The sequence below is a fragment of the Diospyros lotus genome, chromosome 4 (genome assembly GCF_014633365.1).
Source record: "Diospyros lotus cultivar Yz01 chromosome 4, ASM1463336v1, whole genome shotgun sequence".
In the NCBI taxonomy this organism is placed as follows: domain Eukaryota; kingdom Viridiplantae; phylum Streptophyta; class Magnoliopsida; order Ericales; family Ebenaceae; genus Diospyros; species Diospyros lotus.
This window is the reverse complement of record NC_068341.1, coordinates 42,383,679-42,404,471: the sequence shown is the minus strand read 5'-3', so window position 1 is coordinate 42,404,471 and position 20,793 is coordinate 42,383,679. Positions and strand designations below refer to the sequence as shown.

At 32.6% G+C, this 20,793-nt stretch overlaps 2 protein-coding genes across 3 annotated transcripts; both read left to right on the top strand.

The window, feature by feature from the left end:
- The first annotated feature begins 36 nt into the window (after positions 1-36).
- LOC127800080 (zinc finger protein 4-like) lies at positions 37-3,460 on the top strand. Of its 2 annotated transcripts, none has more exons than XM_052334496.1 (3): positions 37-217; positions 2,442-2,874; positions 2,960-3,459. In XM_052334496.1, exons 2-3 carry the CDS (start codon positions 2,492-2,494, stop codon positions 3,237-3,239), a joined length of 663 nt encoding a protein of 220 aa, XP_052190456.1. In that variant the 5' UTR covers positions 37-217; positions 2,442-2,491; the 3' UTR covers positions 3,240-3,459. The 2 variants fall into 2 exon arrangements, with proteins under 2 accessions (XP_052190456.1, XP_052190457.1); XM_052334497.1 differs by lacking the exon at positions 37-217 and adding an exon at positions 260-283 and having other exon boundaries at positions 2,960-3,460.
- A 12,368-nt stretch (positions 3,461-15,828) lies between these two features.
- Positions 15,829-20,093, top strand: LOC127798747 (transcription repressor KAN1-like). Its single transcript, XM_052332331.1, has 6 exons — positions 15,829-16,645; positions 16,772-16,848; positions 17,408-17,453; positions 17,741-17,900; positions 19,342-19,438; positions 19,580-20,093. Exons 1-6 carry the CDS (start codon positions 16,108-16,110, stop codon positions 19,694-19,696), a joined length of 1,035 nt encoding a protein of 344 aa, XP_052188291.1. The 5' UTR covers positions 15,829-16,107; the 3' UTR covers positions 19,697-20,093.
- The last annotated feature ends 700 nt before the right edge of the window (positions 20,094-20,793 follow it).

Genomic DNA, 20,793 nt, shown 5'->3' with positions numbered 1-20,793 from the left:
GCTGCCCCACCCCCACTCTCTTCTCCCGGGCCGGCCCTTTCCTTTGCTTTTCCCATAATTATAAACATCACCACCACCCTCTCTCCACCTCCATTGTCTTTTTCATTTTCTCTCACCTTTTCCCATCATCCAAGCAGGCACGCACCAGAAAACATTGTAATAAAGCAGCATGTTCTGCCCGCTCTGATGCCCACGATCACCAGCTACAGCCAACCAGGTATATACGCTAAGCACCTGCAGCTTGTTCGTTGATTGATTCTCAGACTCTGCTTAAGTTGCTTTCGTACGTGTTAATGGGTTCCTCTCTTGGCTTGCTTTCACTGTGTTTGGCCTCAGAATCTGTAAAACACAGCTCACATATGTCTATGTGTGTGTGTGTGTGTGTGTATAGTTGCTCTCTTTGGTCTGAGTGGTGTTACTGATCTTGACAGTAGAGTCGATCGGACAAGAAGGGTTCTTATGTTTGTTGTCGGGATAACTTCTCAAATTTTAGTTTGATGATCTCACTTAGGGAATTATGATAGGTTTGAGAAATTTGATTCCCCTATTATTATGATTTTGTGTCTATAAATAAATACCATTAATTTAAAATTTTATGGACCACTCTATCTAGATTATTGTAGTTGTGTGTGTCATCGTATGTCATCAAATTTCCAGTGTGTGCTGCGACCAGTTATCGAAAGCTGTGAGGTTAATTTGTCTTAATTAATGAATTATTATCTTTTTGTTTAATTTTTGTTTTTGGTTCTTGGATTACATGATTGGATCCTACCACTTGCCCTATATTTCTCAACAATTACATTATATTGTTTCATATATCCAAATATCCCATTTGTTGTTATTGCTAATAGCAAAGTACGTATATAAGAGATTCTCTTTTCTCTGCTTGAAGCAGTAGTAGTAGTTAGGTCAGGTGGTTTGTGTGTGTATGTGAGGACCAGTTGGTGCGCGCGTATATACCAAGAGAGAAAATAGTGATTGAAGGACAACCACCATGGGTGGGAGTTCTTCCCCCTTTTTCAGGTTTGGATTCAAACTCTAAATCCATATTCTACTTGAGATTAATGTTAAAATGAGTAGATGTATAGTACTATATATAGTGGCACTAGCTAGCTAGGGTGACATACTCGTCTTTTCAGTAGTAATTATGGCTCACATCAAATATTCCCTAACAAAAAAGGTCCTTATGGTTATGAATAGAGGGAATTGCTACGTTAGTCGTCTCACCTTTCTCTTTTGTCTAACTAAAAAAAAAAAAAAAGAGTGATCAAAGGGATGTGTATATACAGAGACAGTATATACAGAGACAGATGTGTTGTTTACAATGACTAATTGGAAGATGCTAAGAAGAGAGGAGTGTTGGGTTGTTTATGGCAAAGGGGAGTGGTGTTCAACTTAGGTATATCCACATGAGAGAGGGAGTGCATGCATGTATATGTTTTTTTTTAATAAAAATATTTAAATATATATATATATAGATGTCATTTGTTAATTCGATTATAATTATTTACTTATATTTTTTAATTAATTTAACTCACATATTTTGATATGTAAAACAAAAAACATAATTAAATTAATTATTTTTTTTTTTTACACATCAAAGTATAAAGGTTAAATTAATTTGAAAATGTAAGTTTAAAAATATAATCGAAATAACGAAAAGTTTGAATTGTCATATAAAAAGAAATTTAAAATAAAGAGGTTAAATTGATTAAAAAATATAGATTTAGATGTGTAATTAAAATAGAAAAACATATGAGTAATCACACAAAAAAATTAAAAAATACAAGAAAATTATAGATTTGAGGGAAAGAATAGGTACACAAAGAAAACTAGGAACCAAACATATGAGAAAAAACTGTCAAATCATCAATTGTTGCCTCCACCTGAGTAGATGAGAAGGGTGGTGCCAGAGAACCATTAATTCATTGTGAACAAAAATAAAATAAAATCTAAAACTGGGCGCTCAAGATCTAAAATAAACAAGGGTAGTGAAGTAAGCACAAAATCTAAAATAGAGATTTGGGGATAGCCAAAATAAGGGTTTCAAGTGAAGCCTTTTAAGAGAGGATGGGTTATATCGAAGCTCGAAGAAAGGTTTGAGGTGAGGGTTATATACAGGGAGGCACAAAAGAGGGTTTTGGGAAAAGCTCATCACAAAGTTCAAATGAGGGCTTCATGGGTGGGCTAAGACTCAAGAAAGGGTTTCAAAGGGAGGGTTTAGGGGAGAGTCGCAGCAAAATTATAGACTTTATAGATTTAAATGGTTGCCCATTTTTAGTATTCGGACCAATTTGCTACATTTTCATGTGTAACACTCAATTTTGATATTTATGGGTGTTATGAATTTAGGGTTTAAGGTAAAAATACCATCTTTGAATAGCATTTGGGATTCTTTTTTGGCTTGTTTATGTAATCAACATTTGTAATGTAATTTGCAGTCGGAGGCTTAACGTGAATTACCAGACAGCTTGATCCTGGCAACTGAATCATGAACTCGCCGGCCATCGACCTCGAAGCCGAGGCTTCCTCCGGCAGCAGCTCCGACATCAGCAGCCAAGTCGCTTCCAACATATTCACCCAAGCCGCCGCCGCCGCCTTCTCAGAGCCACTTTCCCTCGACTTAACTCTCACCTGCAACTCCACGAAAGAAGACTCAGCCGCAAGAGATTCAGCGGCCTTCATCTCATCAATATCAAGCACAAGCGACAGCAGCAACGAGCCTGCCCCAACCGCCGCGCCCCGAGTCTTCCCTTGCAATTACTGCCACCGGAAATTCTTCAGCTCGCAGGCCCTCGGCGGCCACCAGAACGCCCACAAGCGGGAGCGAACGCTCGCCAACCGGGCCATGCGAATGCCCATTTTTACCCACCGGTATGCCAGCTTAATCTCATAGAGGGTTAACGTTATTTTTTTATATCATCATTGTTATAGCTCTTTACCACATCATGTTGTTTAGGTCGATCGGAATAATCAAGGCGCATTCGGCTTTGCACCGAGGATTTGCAGCGCCGTTTGAGTTCAGAAGCGGCGCAAGATTCGAACGAGCGCCGATTTTCTTTGCCGACGGCGAGGTGGAGCTGCTGTGGCCGGGGAGCTTCCGGCGGATGGAGGAAGAAGGCGTTCCTGATCGGTCGAGATTCACGGTGGCCGGAAGTTCGAATGTGATCAATTTGGTAGAGGCGAGTTGGCCGGCGGAGATGGAGGAAGCTGCCCCGGATCTTACTCTGAGACTCTGAGAAGATTGCCGCTTTATAGAAGCCTGTAGTTTTCCGTTATGTTTGATCTTTTTTGTATAGTGAAATTAACATGGATGGGCCGCCATTGCTGCAAGCTCCACGGCTTACAGTGAGTCTTCTTCTTTGCTTTGGCGTTCTGATACATTTCTGTATGTTTTCCCAGAATATAATTAAGGGTTTTGCATGAATTATTTGCCAAATATCAGATGGGTTGTGCTATTTGTTTATAAATAGCACTTTTATATATTGGTTTATAGGAATAATATATCGCGAGAAATTAGCAATATTCGGGATATAAATTGGAGTAATTTATCGGGATATTGCCAATAAATTGAATCTAAATAAAAAGAGGGAGACTGAGAGACGAGACAGAACTCACCAACAAAGACGTCATTCTCCACCGACGACCACCCAAACCAACCGAGGATATATCAGGTGGCGACGATCGACAAGCGACAAGGGTGAGGGCAAAGGTGAGGTGGGCAACTATTAGCCAAGCAAGGATCCAGCGTGGACGACGAGCATTGAGAATGAGGCAACGACCAACTACAGGGCGAGGTAAGAGCAAGTAGTGAGAGAAAGGCTGTGAGAGGTAGTGCTGGAAAGGAAAGGGGAAAGAGAGGAGAAGAAAGGGTAAAATGATCTTTGTGAGAAAAGAAGAAGGGACAAAATAGTTATTTAAATCCCTATAAAAACCCCATTGAAAGGACCCAAAAGGTTGGGCCTAGACTCAAACTAGTACTAAGGCAGGCCAAAGCCCAAGATTACACCCAAAACTGGTTCACTCAAAGGATCACATCTAACTGTTCATGTGATCTCATCCTACCCACATTGATTTCACAGTCTATATATATATAAACCCAATGTTCAAGAGTTTAGATATGGCATATTATGCATTTATTGTATTATTACTTCTTAATTCTTGAATATACTAACTAACTTGAGCGTCAACTAAGTGGTGATTGGGCCTAAAAACCTGTTTTATTGGAATTATTTTTGTTTTTGTTTCGTGTGTGTGTGTGTGTGTGTTGGGGGGGGGGGGGGCGGCTGTGTTTTCTTTTTCAGTTTGATTTGGTACCTTGTTAACCAAACAACCAAAAGGAAAGATAGAAATAAAAACTTTGGACGGGTCAATGTGGGCTCAAACGAGCCCAAATCTGAAAGCACCCAGGATGATAGTTCCAAAAAAGTAACCTCTTTGTGAGAACCTTGAGGCGGCAAGTTAGAGTTATACCTAATTAACAATTCATGAAGAATAGAAGCCCTCTCTCAAGGACTTCATATATCCCTTTTAAGTCTATTCTACTTTCTCCATCCTCCTTTGCAATTTCTTTTATTATAAATAATTTAATAATTAAAATTTTGATGATACTCATGAATTAATTTATGGGTTAGGCCTCGTTCACCCCTCAACTCGTAAAACAAGCCATGTTCGGTCTCAATACTCCCCAAGTGATTTTTTGGGCAAGATTGGAGGAATCTTTGTATACTTGCAAGCAAATGTATCTTGTTCGAGATTGAATTCTTAGAATCTTTCGATTTTAGGACTATGGTTTGTGGGAATAATCTTAATCCTTCTAGTTGGTTTAGAATAATGACTCCTAATGTTATCGAACAAGGAGACTCAATCCTAAACTAAAAGTATATCATAAGAAGGTCTCTCCTCCAAGATAAGTATTCAATTATTCTTAATATCAATTTTAACCTGTCTCTAGCTCCTTTAACATCCTCTCTGTTGCTTCAAGACTGAGTTAAAGTATGGGAATGACTTTCTCCACTTCACCCAAAAAGTTTGAGTGAGATTTCCGTCACCCAACATCCTTTCACCTCTTGTCTTCCTACTGAGCAAAAAAGCAAAGCGAAGGAAAGCAAAAGGCTTTGTAGAAAGAGTGGGCCTTTCTTTGCTTTCTTTGAATTTTCTTTCTTTCTCATTCTTCAATCATAAAGCAATCGATTACAAAATGATTATTCATTCTGCCCTGTTTTCTTAGGACACTGTTACAATAAATCATTCATTTATTGAGTTTTCTAAATTCAGTGACGTCGACAGAATTTTAATTCATTGATTTAAATAAATTTAAAATTTTAAAAATTATTATTAATTATTTAAAAATAATTTACTAAATCCTTAACTAAATCCAGAATCCCACTGGTCCCCAACCTTTTCCCAATTTTCTGATCCGCCAAACAGGCATCTGTGTCACCCTCCTTTCCTCTCATGTCAACTTCAATTGGGCACATGTTTGTTCCCTTCTTGTCAGCACAGTATCAATTTTCTCTGTCACCTCTCTCTCTCTCTCTCTCCCTCTCTACCCATCAACCTATTGATGATATTAATCACCACCATTTCTAATATTTTCAAAACTCGAAACAACAAAGCATTTGCCAGATGTAGACAAATTGAAGGGGGATCCATGCAAGGGTGGGACCCAATCACTCCCTTGTAAGTCTACGTCGAGTAATATATTGGGTCTGTTTCGAAATCATTCTCGTAAAAAATCGCTATTAATAACATCTTTAGCTTTTTGGGTAATAACACATGACATCGTTCGAACAATAATAAAGTTCAAAAAAAATAGGAGACAAATCACACGGGATAGGTATAGGTTGGGGGTGCGGTAATTATAGTAGGATTTGTTGTCACACTTAGGACATGTTTGGGCGGGTTTGATGCGTATAATGAGTAGGAGAAAAGACAGATTTGGCCAAATATTCCTTCATGCAAAGGAAAGCAAGTGTATCCTAATGACTTTACAAAAAGGGATTACATTTGCTTTTAGCACACACTAAGTTATAATATAGGTTAGGTGAATTATGTCACAAAAAGTGTTAATTAAAGGTGATTTATGCACATCTCCATCTTATTAAGTAAATTTATAATTTAATAAAAAGAATAAAATATTATTTTTCTTATATTATTATAGTAATTTTAAGGTATTGCATATCTATTTATAGATCTATAACTTATCTTTAGATATATAATATCATGACCTAAGTATTACATTTTAAAGGTTGATATTTAGCCCAAATTTAAATAGCCCAGCATCCTCTCATGGTCAATCGATGCGGGATTCGTCAAGATCACTCGCCGACTGTAATACACTGAGATATCAACCTCTAGGGGAACCGGGGTGATTCGACATGTTAGCATGTGCTAGAGGGGGTCTTGGGCTTTCGCAAGCTAGTTAGGCAACAACTTTTTGAATATGATTGCTTGGATTGTTATAATTGGTATCAAAGCTGATCTCCTGTTATCGGATAGTGGAGCCAGTACGTACAGGGATGCACGTGTTCAAAAGGGGGCGAACCCGATGCATTGCAATCGGTGAGTGACTTTGGCGAATCTCATATCGACTAGCCAAGAAGAAATGCTGAGCTATTTTAATCTTGACCAAACATTAACTCTTGAAGATGGTGCTTAAGTCGTAATATATATAAAAAAAATTAATATATATAAATTTATATCCCGATCAAGTCAGGGAGATAAATATTTAATTATAGATGATCTTTAGCCTAAATAAAAATAGGGTTATTTTTATTAGCTGACAAGCACGCATAAACTTAATTAGTTCCATTAAAATCTAACAACTTTGACACAATCTTCCAGGTGGGACCTAAATAAAGAGCCAATTATGCATTCAAAAATGGCCAACAGCTGGGGAGACTCTCCTTCTCGTCAACACATTCTTTGTGCACTAATAAAGGAACGAATTTTTTACTTGATTTATAATTAGGGTTGCAAATTTTTATTATGGTTTGATTTAATTATTATTAATTCTGTTTAAAGTTGATTGTATCAGATAGAATTTCTTAATTTTGAGTTTGTCTAAAATTTGTTAAGTTTTTATCAAATATATTTTTTAATAATTAAATTAATCTTAATATCAGAGATAGAGCACAACAATAATATGCGACAATGATGTATATGTATCTTGAAATTTATATTCTTATATAAATGTACTATAAAGTGAGGGAGAGTTGTTGAACGTGTTACATGAACAATCAAATCTAAATCTGAGTCAATCAGAACAAGACAAATTCTAAACTCAAATCGATACAGATTCAATTATTTGGGCTAATTTTTTTATCTAGGCCTAGACCTAGACCTAGACGTATGGTCTATTTTTTATGGAGCAAAAACAAGTTTAAGGATTGAATTGTCTCTCAATTGATAAAGTTCACTTAAAATATATCACAAAATTATGGGCATGAGAGTACTTTTTTTTTAATTTTCATTGTCAACTTTTATTTTTCATCAAAAACTACTAATCTCTTTATAAAATTTCATTCCAAAAATGGAATATTTTGTGCACAATGTATTTTTGTGCATTTTTTTCTCTTTTTTTACACAAAAAATATTTTTAAAACTCAAATTCGTCGCATAAAAAATTACATTAATTATTGCAACAACCCTAGCAAATAAAGCAAAGAATTTTAGAAAAGTTTTACGATGCTTTCATGTACTTATATTTAATATAATTTAAAATGTTAGATGTACAATAAGGATGATGTATTTTTACCTTTGCACTAATCATAAATATAATTCAATACGTTTTGCGAATTTACAATTTTATTTAATATTTTTAATTTTGATAATTAGATCCAAATTAATTCATTTTTGGTATAATTTTATCTAATATGTAAAATCGATTTAGGAAAAATATATTCATTCTAACTTGGCATGTCAAATATTATATAATAATAATATTTATGGGACTCACAAATATACATAAATAAAAAAATATACATATACAACTCACATTTGGAGATATTATTTGTTAAAAAACTTTTTAATTCTTCATTAACCAAGTTAAAAAATCCAAACTCAAGTTACATTTTTTTTTACTTATGTGTACATGTGAGTTTTATAAATATTATTATTATTATTATTATTATTATTATTATTATTATTATATAAAATTTGACATATTAAGTCTGAACATATTTTTTTTAAATTAATTTTACATATTAAATAAAATTATAATTAATTTAAACTTAATTACTAAAATTAAAAAGATTAAATAAGATTACAAATTCATAAAATAATAATTAAATTATTTTCCTAATTAGCCCCTTACCTTTCTATCAACCATCATTCATTCATCATTGTACCTACAAGGTGTGATTTATCACAGCATAGTCAAAGTCTCTTTTTGCTCTTTCTTCTTCTTTTTAATTTACTAAAGTCTTTTATTATTTTTTTTTTTACTCTTTCTTTCATGTCCTTTCCAATAGCTTTTCAGAATTCTTATGTCCCATCCACATTGCTTTTTCTTTTTCTTAACTTTAATTTATTGGCATGCCATGGTTTTTATAATTAAAAACAAAACTTTTTAGACTAAAATTAAAACTAAATTATTTACTTACATAAAATTCTATCCATCACATCAAATTAACATCATAAATTACATAGTTTAGGGTTTCGGATTTAAAAATTATAATTAAAATTTAGGGTTTAGAAATCGCATTAAAATTTTATTTTGAGAAATAATTTTGTAGAAGTTTTAGTTTTGAATTTTTTTTTTTTTACTAAAAAGTTTTATTTTTGTAAAAAACTTTTGACATCTCTATTTAATTACAAATAATAAAAACGCTTAAAAATAAAGTTACTAATTAAAATTAAACAGGAGTTTGGTTATTTTTCAAAAGACGATAGCGATAGCAACCTAAATTTTTTTAATGATGTGCCAATCAAGAATATGCTTTATATGTGGAAGCTTGATCCCCCCATCATCCAATGAATCTTGGATCACTTGGGCTAGTTGTTGCCCTTGTTTGAACTAGATTAATATTGTTGTATCATCAATGAGGTGATGCCTAAGGTTAGAGATGTTTGTTTTTGTTCATGATTGTAGCCTTTTAGCCTTTGATTTTTGGAGTTTATTCTTGGTTGTTATGTTGGGATCTTGGGTCCAGGTAGTTAGTTGTAGTCTTAAGTATATTTTGATTTCATAATTCTCATATAAAAATCAAAATTACCTAAAAAAATGGTATTCTCGAACCTTTTAAAATTGTCGTCCTAAATATAAGAAAATAACAGCCCAAAATTTATAATCAACACCGCCAAAATATTTCAGATGTCAATCATATAGGGCCACAACTTCGAAAAGTATTAGGATGGGTTGAATGTGTTATGACATATAGTAGACTTAAAATTAGACAAATATGTACCTATGACGTATTATTTAAGTATAGTGATATTCGATCTGAATTCGAACTGAATATAATAATTACTCCATTCGACCCTTGCCTCGCATCCATGACAGTGTGTGCGTGGATACAACACAAGCCGAATGGGGTTTTTTATCCATTACGATTAGGATTTTCAGTCCAAATCGGTATCAAAAATCATTTTCCATAACCTAATCAAGACCCAGAATGAGAGAGTTTATGGCTTTGTTTGTTGGCTTTTCAGTTTTCACACTGCTTTAATTAGTTTGTTCTTGGTAAAGTAAAGGGGCTATCTTTGCCTTTTGGGTTATTGTTGTGAAGCCTTTGTCATCTTGTTGGTTTTTGCATCCATTACTTTGTCCTCTCCCACAGTCTACCATTCCCTCAGTAGTACAATTGAATAAAACCAAGGAAAATGGTATTCATCACATTGTTTTGTTGGAAATTTTGATAATAATTTTTAGAAAGATTTACGTAATTAGAGAGTAACTTTAGAAAAAGAGTCGACACGATCACGTGTAGCGTTCTAGTTTTTAGGTGGATAAAGAACAGAGTCAACTAGTCTTTTCGAACAACGAATAATATAACAATATAAAAAGGACATCCTAATAACAATACATCAAAACGTAATATATAAATTCATCAATACTCTAACAAAGATATAGGCACTCCTATCGATGTATAACTATCTTTTATATTGGGACGGATCAAATTGTGACAAAAATTATAGAGAAAGGATGAAGACAAAATTTTAGCAACGCCATTTTTTTCAAAATTTAAAGAACTTTTGGACTTTTTCTTTTGTAAAACAAAAGCAAGCAATTGAAGTCATTTCCTATTTTTATGTTCAAAAAGAAAATTCCAATTAAATGGTCCTTATTAATTGTTCAACTAGAGCCATTCATGGAAGCAATGTCTTGTCGCTTCCTTTGGCAATAGTTTAAGAGTATTGTTAAGAGTTATGATATATCGTATTTTTATTAAAAGAAATGTGAGGCAGAAGAGATAATGACATATAGTCTCCTTAACTTCATTTAATAAAGATACATCATATAACTGATGACATTATCATCAATCACGACTTCTAACATTATTCATGATTTAAAAGAATCTCCTATCAAGAAAAAGGTAATTGATTCTTATTTGATCCTTTTGAATCATGTTTTTCATTGTGCTCTTTTAAGTTACGCCAAACTCTTTTATTTTGAATTACCATGATTTTAACATCAAAGACATTAATTCAAAATGTATAAACTCACAATGTATTACATTATCTAATATAATTAGATGGCTCAAATAAGCCCACGCCCTTCTTCTTATTTTATTTGTATCGAATAAATATTATATTATCATACACTAAGGGTGCGTTTGATAGAAGTGAAAAATGAGATTGGAATTCAAATTCCATGAAATTCCAATTCTCACCTTAATCTTTATAAATTCTAATTCCTTGATTTCAAAAAAAAAAAAATTACTTTTTAAACTAAGATAGAATTCAAATTCTATAAAATTAAAAATTTATTTGATAGAATTTCTTAAAATTTAGATAAAATTCGAATTTCGCACCCTAATTAGATACTCATAACGCACCCTAATTAGATACTCATTTTATTATACTTTAATTGACTACTAGTAGTGCTATTAACATGGTCGCGTCAGGTGTGAAAGGAAATTCAATCCAAGGACAATCTAAGATTGTCATTAATTCTCAGGTGGGACCCACCAACTTGACGGGTCATATTAATGGAATAAGAAGCCTCAGTTTGATTGCAAGTTGTGGGTCTCTCTCTAGAGGCATTGAAGAAGGCGGAGGATAAATTGAACTGTTCCACTCCCTTCTCCCCCACCACACATTCTTCTATCTTCCGCTGATTATTCATCAATGAGTGGTGCCTTCTCTCCTTTTGGAACTGGTCATAGTACCTACGTCTTCTTGACAAATAACTTAGGTAAGAGGCGGATAATAAATTTCTAAAATTTCATTTCACATGGCATATAATTTTTTAATTTTCTAAAAAATAAAAATATTTTTAAATAAAATCGAAGATATAATAATTAAGTTGTAAACGTACATAGTTAATGATTGTCCTCTTGTCCACGTTGAGTTTGCCCAATACAGGCATACAGGAGATGTGTAAGGAAAGCTCACGCCCTCCTCTGAAGTAGCCCATGTCAAACAAACGTTAAATAACATAATAATTTCAATAACGTTAATTAAATCTATTATAAAATAACGATCTATGCATGAGAGTTGCAATCGAATTGAACTGAGCTTTGCTAAGCACAACTTCAGCTCACGAGCCAATTTTTAGGCTCAAACCAACTTGAGCTTGAGCTCAACTAAAACTTGATTTGAGCTCGCCAAAACTTATTATTTTACTTATACTTAATTTATTATTTTATTTATTATATATACATATATTATATTTTGTTAAATGATTAGATTAATATATATAATAATTTTAAATATATTTAATTTAATTTAATTATATTATAATAATTTAAATTTTGATAATTTTATGTTAAATAATATATTTATAAAATTTTAAATAAATATATTTATAAATGAGATTATTTACAAAATTCTAATCAAGTATGTTTACAAATCTCCAATAAAGTCCATTAATATTCAAGAACTTATAATTGAACATGTTTGTGACATTTAACAAATTAAATTTTACTGAAGTCAATCCCGACTCATTTACAAATTAAATTTCAAAGTTATCTTCAAAGTTAACTCGTTTACCTTAACGAACAAATTCGAACGAATTTTTGTTAAGTCAAACACCGAACCACTCATGAACTATCCAACTCATTTGTATATTGTTTTTGTATTTTATAAAGAAGCCTGTATATTTTTTTTAATCTACACATTTTCCTTATATTTTTATTTTTAAAAAAATATTATTTTCTTATTTTTATTTTTTTGATAAGAAGCCAATAAAATCAGGGCGGATCTACACGTCAGTCATCAATTAAAATAAATTTTTTAATATAAAAAATAATATTTAACAATAAATTAATCTAAAAATAATTACAATTCACCCTAAAATTAGTGTTGTACAATTTTGCATGTTAAAAAAAAAAATTAGCCTCTCCGAATCAAATCGTCATAATTGGTAATAAATGTCTGAGAAAGGGGCAGCAGCCAAACAGTGGAAATCAGACCCAGTCTTTGACTTTTAAGAGACTCGTCGTGTCCTACGCTCTGCCATTTCAACACCCTGCCGTACGTTAAGTGCCCCTTCACAACAGGAACTTTGATTTTTTTACAGATTTTTAATGATCCGACCCGAAACCGAGAGGTTTATAAAATATATATACATATATTTTATAATTATGAGTTGTTTATCTTAATAAATATAAATATATATATATAGAATATTTGAAAATTCAGTCAAAAATCATATCCACTTAGGAGAAAAATAAGAAAATCTAAAGAATTGCATGCTTGAAAATTCAATCATAAATCATATTTACTAATTAAGTTAAAAAAATAAGAAAATTCAACTAAAAATTCAATTCTTTAAAGGTTACTTTGTTTTCCCGATTTAAAGATAAATGAGAGACTAATTTACTTTCATAATTTAAAGAGATGGATTGAATTTTGTTTAAATTATAAATTGATCTCCTTTTGTACTTTTTTAAGATATTAATAAATTGAGATTTTATTTAGGTTTACAAATCGATTAGAGTTTACAAACGATTATATTTTCTCATTTTTTTTCTTTTATTTTTCTCTCTCCAATCATCAATTGCAGCCACTTTCCTTCACTTAAGGTAAATTTGAAATTTTTATTTTTAATTAATTTATAATAATACAATTATATATAATTGTTTAATATTAATTGGGTCATTGAAGTCATTTTCTTTTTTTAACATGTAAATCTAATTTTATTTTTTATTTTAAAACAATGTCAAATGGGATCGTGGCCAAAAATAAAATTACAAGAGAATTAAGTATCTCAATTTATAAATTTTAAAAAAATTTAGTAAATTTTAGTCGTACGATTATTATATATCTCTTTATTTGTGAGATATATATATATATATATATTTTGTTGTCTCCGCATTCTTAGAGAAATGAAATCAAAAGTTATCATCTCTCTCACTTTTGTGCTTTATCCCTTTATTTTTTAAAAGTAACATTAATTCTCACTAAAAGCAAAAATAAATAATTCTTATTGAAAATTTCTATTGATCAAATAAATAGAAATAGCATTAATCTTGTTTTCAATTTTTTTAAATGTTCTAACACTTAATGTATGTTTTTGTTTTTTAATCTAATAAGAATTCTTAATTACTATTTTTTCGAATGTGAATTAAAAGTAAGTTCTAAATTGGGTTCGAACAATAACCTACGAACTGCATGCGCACTAGGTAATGGTTTCTTGCTCGAGAAGTTTGGACTCTAATGACAAAAGAGATCACTACGAGTCATTTTAATGGTTGTTGTGCTTTTTAAAGCCCAATTAATTTTTGAAAAAAATTAAAAAAAAATGTTTAATAGAATACAAGAAAAGTGTTAGCTTTTAAGGTGCTTCAAATCAAAAGTAAAGGATACTTTCCAAATTTTTATAAAAAAAAATGTTTAAATTCAATAGATGCACTCCAAGTTTAATATTTAGGACATTTATTCCTTTTATAGTTTTGTTTTTATTAAAATAAAAATACTAAACTTACCCTTAAAAGGAGGAAAATGGTATCAATTGATTATTCGAGAGGAAAAAATAAAGAAAAAAGGTGGAAAAAAAAATATAACAACTAACGCAGAAGAAAATAAGAAAATTTCGACTTTTGAAAAATATAGTCTTTAAAAATTCAATCAAAAATTGTATTTACAAAAGGGAAAACAAGAAAATTCAAAAAAAAATTGTCTTTAAAAATTCAATCAAAAATTACATTTATTGAAAAAAAAATAAGAAAATTCAATTAAAATTTTAATTTTTTGCTTTTGTAAATCAAAAATAAATTGGAGATTAATTAATTTACTTTTATGATTCAAAGATGAATTAAACTTTGCTTTGGCTATGGATTGATTGGTTTATACACTTATTTGAAAATAAATTGCGATTTTACTTGGATTTAGAGAGTGATAAGAGTTAGTGGGTATGTTTTCTAACTTTTCTTTTTCTATTTTTCCCTCTCAAATTAATTATTAAATGTAAGTTTAGCATTTTTATTTTAATTAATTTATACAATAAAATTATTTATAATTATTTAAAATTAATCATGTCATTACGATCTTCTTCTCTTTTTTTTTTTGTTACAATTCTACCATATATGTTTTTTTTTTCATTCCATCAAAAATCTATTTTACGATATAGACACTTATGACCTCTCCCTATATGCCTTGTGATAATGATTCCTTTGACATTACTACTTTCACTGTACCGATTCTATCCATAGATCAAATAATTTCGTAAATTAAATTTCACTTAACTGTCTACTGTCCCACAACATGTGCTAAGGTTAGAAATCTTGTACAAATGTATCGTCATATCATTAAATATTTTGATTAAAGTAACAAATTTATTTTTTTGACCAATAAATGTTGCCAAAGAGGGTTTAGTGCATTATAATCTATAAAAAATAAAACATCTTATAGTCAAGAGTTAGGAGTGTGTAATCGATTATAATCGAATCAAATCGATCGAAAATTATATTAACTAAACCAAACTAATTTGAGGTATATAATCGAATCGAACTGACCGAATCATCTAAACTAACCCAAATAATCAAAATCGAACTAACCGAATTTTGAACCATTGTAACCGAACTGAAAATAGAACTAAATTTTTTACTCAAAAAAATGAACCGAACCTAATAAAAGATGACTGATTTGTCAGTTAGGTTTAATTTTTTGGTAAATAATACCAAAAAAATCAAATCAAATAACCAAAATTCTTGAAAAAAAATAATCAAATCAAACTAAATAGCCGAAAATCTTGAAAGAAATAACCAAATCGAACCGTTATGGGTAAAAAATCGAATAGAATTGACCAAACTTATCAATTCGATTCGATTAGTTCGATTTACCGAACTTTTGCTCACCCCTGTCAAGAACTTAGACCGATGCACATTACTTATTTTTTGATATAAATAAATAAACAAATAATCACACACTCATCAAACATGACTTCTTTTTAACACAACCCTTAGAATAGAGAACAATTATAACACTACAATTCGAACCGACATCCTGTTTGTACAAATAGTAATTGGGGAATGTGAGAGGAGCTAAATGAACCCTAACTAGAGCTAGCCAACCAAACGAACAGTTGTCATATGAATTAATTATTGTTATTATTATTATGATTATTAGTTTCCTGGGATTAGGTAACAGCAGCTCAATTAATGAATGGTTTGACTTATGCTGGATAGGGAGACACGAGGAGAGACGTACGTTGCAGATGGTGGTGTCATTTTCCGATGTATACTTTCTCGGGAAACCAGACCCAGTTTACCTTTCCGTGCCCTTTCTCTGATTCCTTATTCTCCTTTCTTTCATTTTCCTTCTGTTCAACTCAACTCCCTTTGAACAAGACTTGGAAGAGTAATCTGTTTGTATCCTTCATCCCGTTTTGAGTCTTGAAATTAAGGAAATGGCCTAGCTAGTTCCAGTCTCTCTCTTTCCTGTTTCCATGTCCCTTGGTTTCCATCCTTGTGTAAGAGAGAATTGATCCGATGAGTTAAAATGCCTTCCCAAGAGATTTCGATCAAACCCTCTTCCTACCCAAGTCCCGATCTCTCTCTGCACATCAGCCCTCCGGACGGTAACCCAACTTCCGGCCTATCCAGCCGCCGCCGGCGGGAATCCCACAGCAGCGACGCCGGCGGGTCCCATGCTTACACTGACTTGTCTCTAGCACACCCTTATCTTCATTATCGCCTACCGGCTACCCACCTAAACGGCGGAGTTTCAAGGCCGTCCGGTGAGCCGGACGGCTTGACGCCGATAAAGGGTATTCCGGTGTATCACAACCTTACGTTTCCTGTTTTCCATCAAATAATATCTTCTTCTTCTTCTTCTTCCTGTTCCTCTGGTTCATCTGTTTCTTCCTCGCCTTTCCAGTTGCACTATCGTAACTATAATCAGTTTGAGATGGTAAGATCGAGGTTTATGCCGGCCAAGCTGCCGGCGAAACGGAGTGCAAGGGCGCCGAGGATGCGCTGGACGAGCACCCTTCATGCCCGATTTGTTCATGCTGTTGAGCTTCTTGGCGGCCATGAAAGTATGTATATATAGATTTGATTAAATTTCGTCTTCTTTCTTTTCTTTTAATTTCCCAGGAAATAAAAAACGCTTGTTTAATTTGTTGTCAATGCTTGGATCTGCTGTTCTGTGGTTTTGATTTTAGGGGCTACTCCAAAGTCGGTTCTTGAGCTCATGGATGTCAAAGATCTCACACTTGCTCATGTCAAGAGCCATTTACAGGTATATAGCAAAAGTAATAAAACAGAAAAACCTCTCTCTCTCTCTCTCTCTCTGTCTCTCTCTCTCTGTGATTGGGGGCGGTCTGCGTTAATCCTCCGGCACAGTAGCCGATGTGTGCAGTGAATGAACATTGACTCGTATGAGAAAAGAACATGGAAATCTGATCCTTCTCGGGGGAAGAGAGAGAGAGAGAGCGAGCCATCATTTCTCAATAATAATACAGGTTATGAAAGATCAACCTCGTGATTATGAAGAAACCGAGACAAAGACCCAGAAGGCCAGAGTGGTGTTTATATGCGAGAGAGAGAGAGCGAGCCATCATTTCTCAATAATAATACAGCTTATGAAAGATCAACGTCGTGATTATGAAGAAACCGAGACAAAGACCCAGAAGGTCAGAGTGGTGTTTATATGCGAGAGAGAGAGCGAGAGAGAGAGAGAGAGAGAGATGCGAACTGGGTGTTTGCTTCATTTGTCTTCTTTTATCAATTTCCATTTCCATACTTTGATTCTCATTCCATTCAGTTATCTTTGCCAATACTTCCCGATGACTTTGCAGATGTATCGAACTGTCAAAACCACTGACAAAGCTGCAGCTTTCTCAGGTAATCCGCAAAGCCTTTCTTCCTTTAGCTTCTTCTTCGTTTATTAATTTCTCCCATCCTTTTCTTTTTGTTTCTGTTTCGCGGTGACTTACTTTCTCTCTTCCATTAATTATTTGATTATTTCCCATCCCATTCAAGTTGGAAAATCCTCTCTTCCTCGCTTGCAATTAGTCCGTTCTGCTAATCCTATTCAAGATTTAATTAATAATGCAAATAATCCTATTCAAGATTTAATTAATAGTAATGCAAATAATCCTATTCAAGATTTATTGTTGTTCTTCTTGAAGGCCAATCAGACGGGTCTGGAGAAGAAGATATCTCTACAATGGGCAACACAGGTGAACATAGCAAACCTTGTAGGTTTATTGACCAAAGGGCTCCATCTGATGGGACTTTGCAACAAGAAATAGACTTCCCTTGTACTAAACTTTGGAGCAAGTCTTCAAGGTAACATCTCTCTCTCTCTCTCTCTCTCCCGGTTTAGAAATATATACAAGGTCATGGCCAGTGGCCACCAAGTTGAAAGAATGAAAGGATATTCATGTTGCCCCTAGCTTCTATATTTTGTCCCGAGTTTCTTTTTCTATTTTCTGTTGATAAAATTCATAATCGTTATTTTAAGGTGTGCACTGATGAGTTAATCATTGGCCAAAACTTACATTTTTGCGCATGTCCTTTGCATGTTTTTTTATAATATTGTCGCTTAACCTTCTTGTTATTTTAATTATATTCTTATATTTATATTTTCGAATCAATTTAATTTTAATATTTTAATTTATTTTTGTCTACTCAAACTTTTCACTATTTCGATTACATCCCTAAACTTGCATTTTCAAGTCAATTTAATTTCAATATTTTGATATAAATAGAGTGTGACGGATACTTATCTAATTCTATCTTTTTTTTTTTTTAAGCATAAAAGTATAAGATTAAATTAATTTAAAAATACAAATTTAGAATCAAAATAACAAAAAATTTAAACTATCACCTAAAAAAAATTAAATACAGAAGTTAAATTGACTCAAAAATCATATTCAAGAATGTAATTAAAACAAGAAAAAATTTGAATAATTACACACAAAAAAAACATGAAAATACAAAAAAAAAATATGAATTTGACCGTTACTCATTGGACATGCAAAATGACTTATAAATCACAACTAATAGCCACTATCCTCATTTTTTTTTTTCTCAATGAATCTTTCTTTTGCAATTAGAATTTTTGGAGATATAAAGACACACACACACACACACACATATATATATATATATATATATAGTTTGTTGGTTTGTCAAGAAAGTTACAAACTTGATCATAGCCAAGTAGAATTATAAGCAAAAGAGAGCATTAATTCCTATACTTTTTCTTCTTCTATATAGAAATTACCTCTAATTGTGATTATAAATAATTAACCACAGGTTAATTTTATTTTCTTTATTATTAAGGCCAAAATGTCATTTCCTTAACTTAAGCGTGCTTTCCTTATTTCAAATATATTCTAAGATATCGGTATCTAAGAATGGACTGTATAAATAATGAAAGTTAAAAGTGATATGCAAAAATAAAAGAACGGGTAGGATACCCTTATATAAGTGCCCTTAAATTCAGTTTCCTTCAAAGCTTTAACTAAACTAACTAACTAACTATATATATAAAGGAATCAAATGCCAATACAAAATAACAAAGCCTTCTAATCCTTCAGAACAATCGTTCAAGGCATCTCATTTCATTGATCATCAATGAGACAGTGATTTAATATATATATATATATATATATATAAATTCACAAAGCTTTTAAGTACTGTTAGCCAATCCTATGATTCTTATTAGATTGCCAACAAAATGTGTTCTTGAAAGGCTAACAGTATTCACTCTAATAAATTCCAGCGGTAGAGAGGATTGGCTGCAAACCAAATTCAACAGCATCGATGGCCTAGCTTCATCAACCTCTCCATCGCACCAAAGATCAGGACACCAAAGAGAGGTACGTACATATTTACCAATAACCAAAATCTCCTAAGAAATATATATATATATATATGTATTAATGGGGCACACTTTTTCTTGTGTGTTTGGCTGTTTGCGGAATTTGGTTAATTGATATACTGTTCGGGATAATTTGCAGGAAGGTGATTTGAGTTGTGTGAATAGGCATTTAGGTCGTGATTTGGATCTGAAGAAACCAAGCTTAGAGTTCACATTAGGCAGACCAGGTTGGCAAGACAAAGAGCAAAACAGCTGATATTTCAGCTAATTAAATGTGTTCTTTTTCTTTCAATTGTAATTCTGCATTCGATTGGCTCACTGTCGCCTTGCAAGTACACAAGGGATATATATATATAGATATTAAGAGGGATTGCTGAGGATATGAAAGAACAACCGAAGCAATAGCTCTTCCAATTGAAATCCATGCATTTGTAGGTTGTAAGGTCTAGCTTCTGTAATAGACGCTTTGTTTTTCCATGCCTTTTCATCTTCTATCATCTCCATGCATGGTTCCTGATGTTGGTAGACTGTTAAGCCCACTTTGATGCCTATTTCTCGACCTCTCTTTGTGGATGTAATGCCCTGTGGACTCGTGCCCATGATTTGTGTAGAAGTGACATCACTCACATATATGATATGATTTGTGTACTTTATTTCGTCTTCATCACATTAATGCTTTAGACATGATCACTAATCTCGACGAGCTTCAGGCTCTCATACTAATTTTAATGAATTGATGTTGTTACAATTGTAATGTGATCTCGAATTTAAATTTGATTGATATTGGAACTTTTAATTTGATCGTGATTATGACTTCAAATTTAACTGTGATTATTGTGAAGAAATCAAGATTTGCACAAGCCAAGTTCCAAACAAAACAGAGAAGAAGAAAACAATAGAGGTAACTTCTCTTATTCATAAGTTTAGTAAATAAAAAATGTCCACCTATTAACATTATATACACTGCACATTTGATCCTTTACAACCGACCTCACATTTAGATACATGCTACCACTACATGAATACAATCATCTAGCTACTACAACCAAGAGCCCCCCCCCCCCCCCTTAAGTTGGAGATTGGAGAGAACACAAGCCCAACTTGACAACCATAGAATGATGATGAACAGCAAACAAAGGCCTAGTAAACAAATCTGCAAGTTGCAACTGAGATGGAACAAACATGGGAGCAATAAAACCTTGTTTGAAGTAATCACATACAAGATGACAATCAATGTCAAGATGCTTAGTACGTTCATGGAAAACAGGGTTGGCAGCAATATGTAGGGCAACTTTATTGTCGCAATCTAGATGAATTGAATAGGCAAAGGAACAGAAACACCAAGTTCCTTAA

What these genes read in the sequence shown, in the direction of transcription:
- LOC127800080 (XM_052334497.1), top strand. Translation starts at nt 2,492, where the DNA reads ATGAACTCGCCGGCCATCGACCTCGAAGCCGAGGCTTCCTCCGGCAGC. An exon ending in ATGCCCATTTTTACCCACCG is followed by an intron (nt 2,875 to 2,959) that starts GTATGCCAGCTT and finishes CATGTTGTTTAG; the next exon opens with GTCGATCGGAATAATCAAGG.
- LOC127798747 (XM_052332331.1), top strand. Translation starts at nt 16,108, where the DNA reads ATGCCTTCCCAAGAGATTTCGATCAAACCCTCTTCCTACCCAAGTCCC. An exon ending in GCTTCTTGGCGGCCATGAAA is followed by an intron (nt 16,646 to 16,771) that starts GTATGTATATAT and finishes TTTTGATTTTAG; the next exon opens with GGGCTACTCCAAAGTCGGTT. An exon ending in CAAAGCTGCAGCTTTCTCAG is followed by an intron (nt 17,454 to 17,740) that starts GTAATCCGCAAA and finishes TTCTTCTTGAAG; the next exon opens with GCCAATCAGACGGGTCTGGA.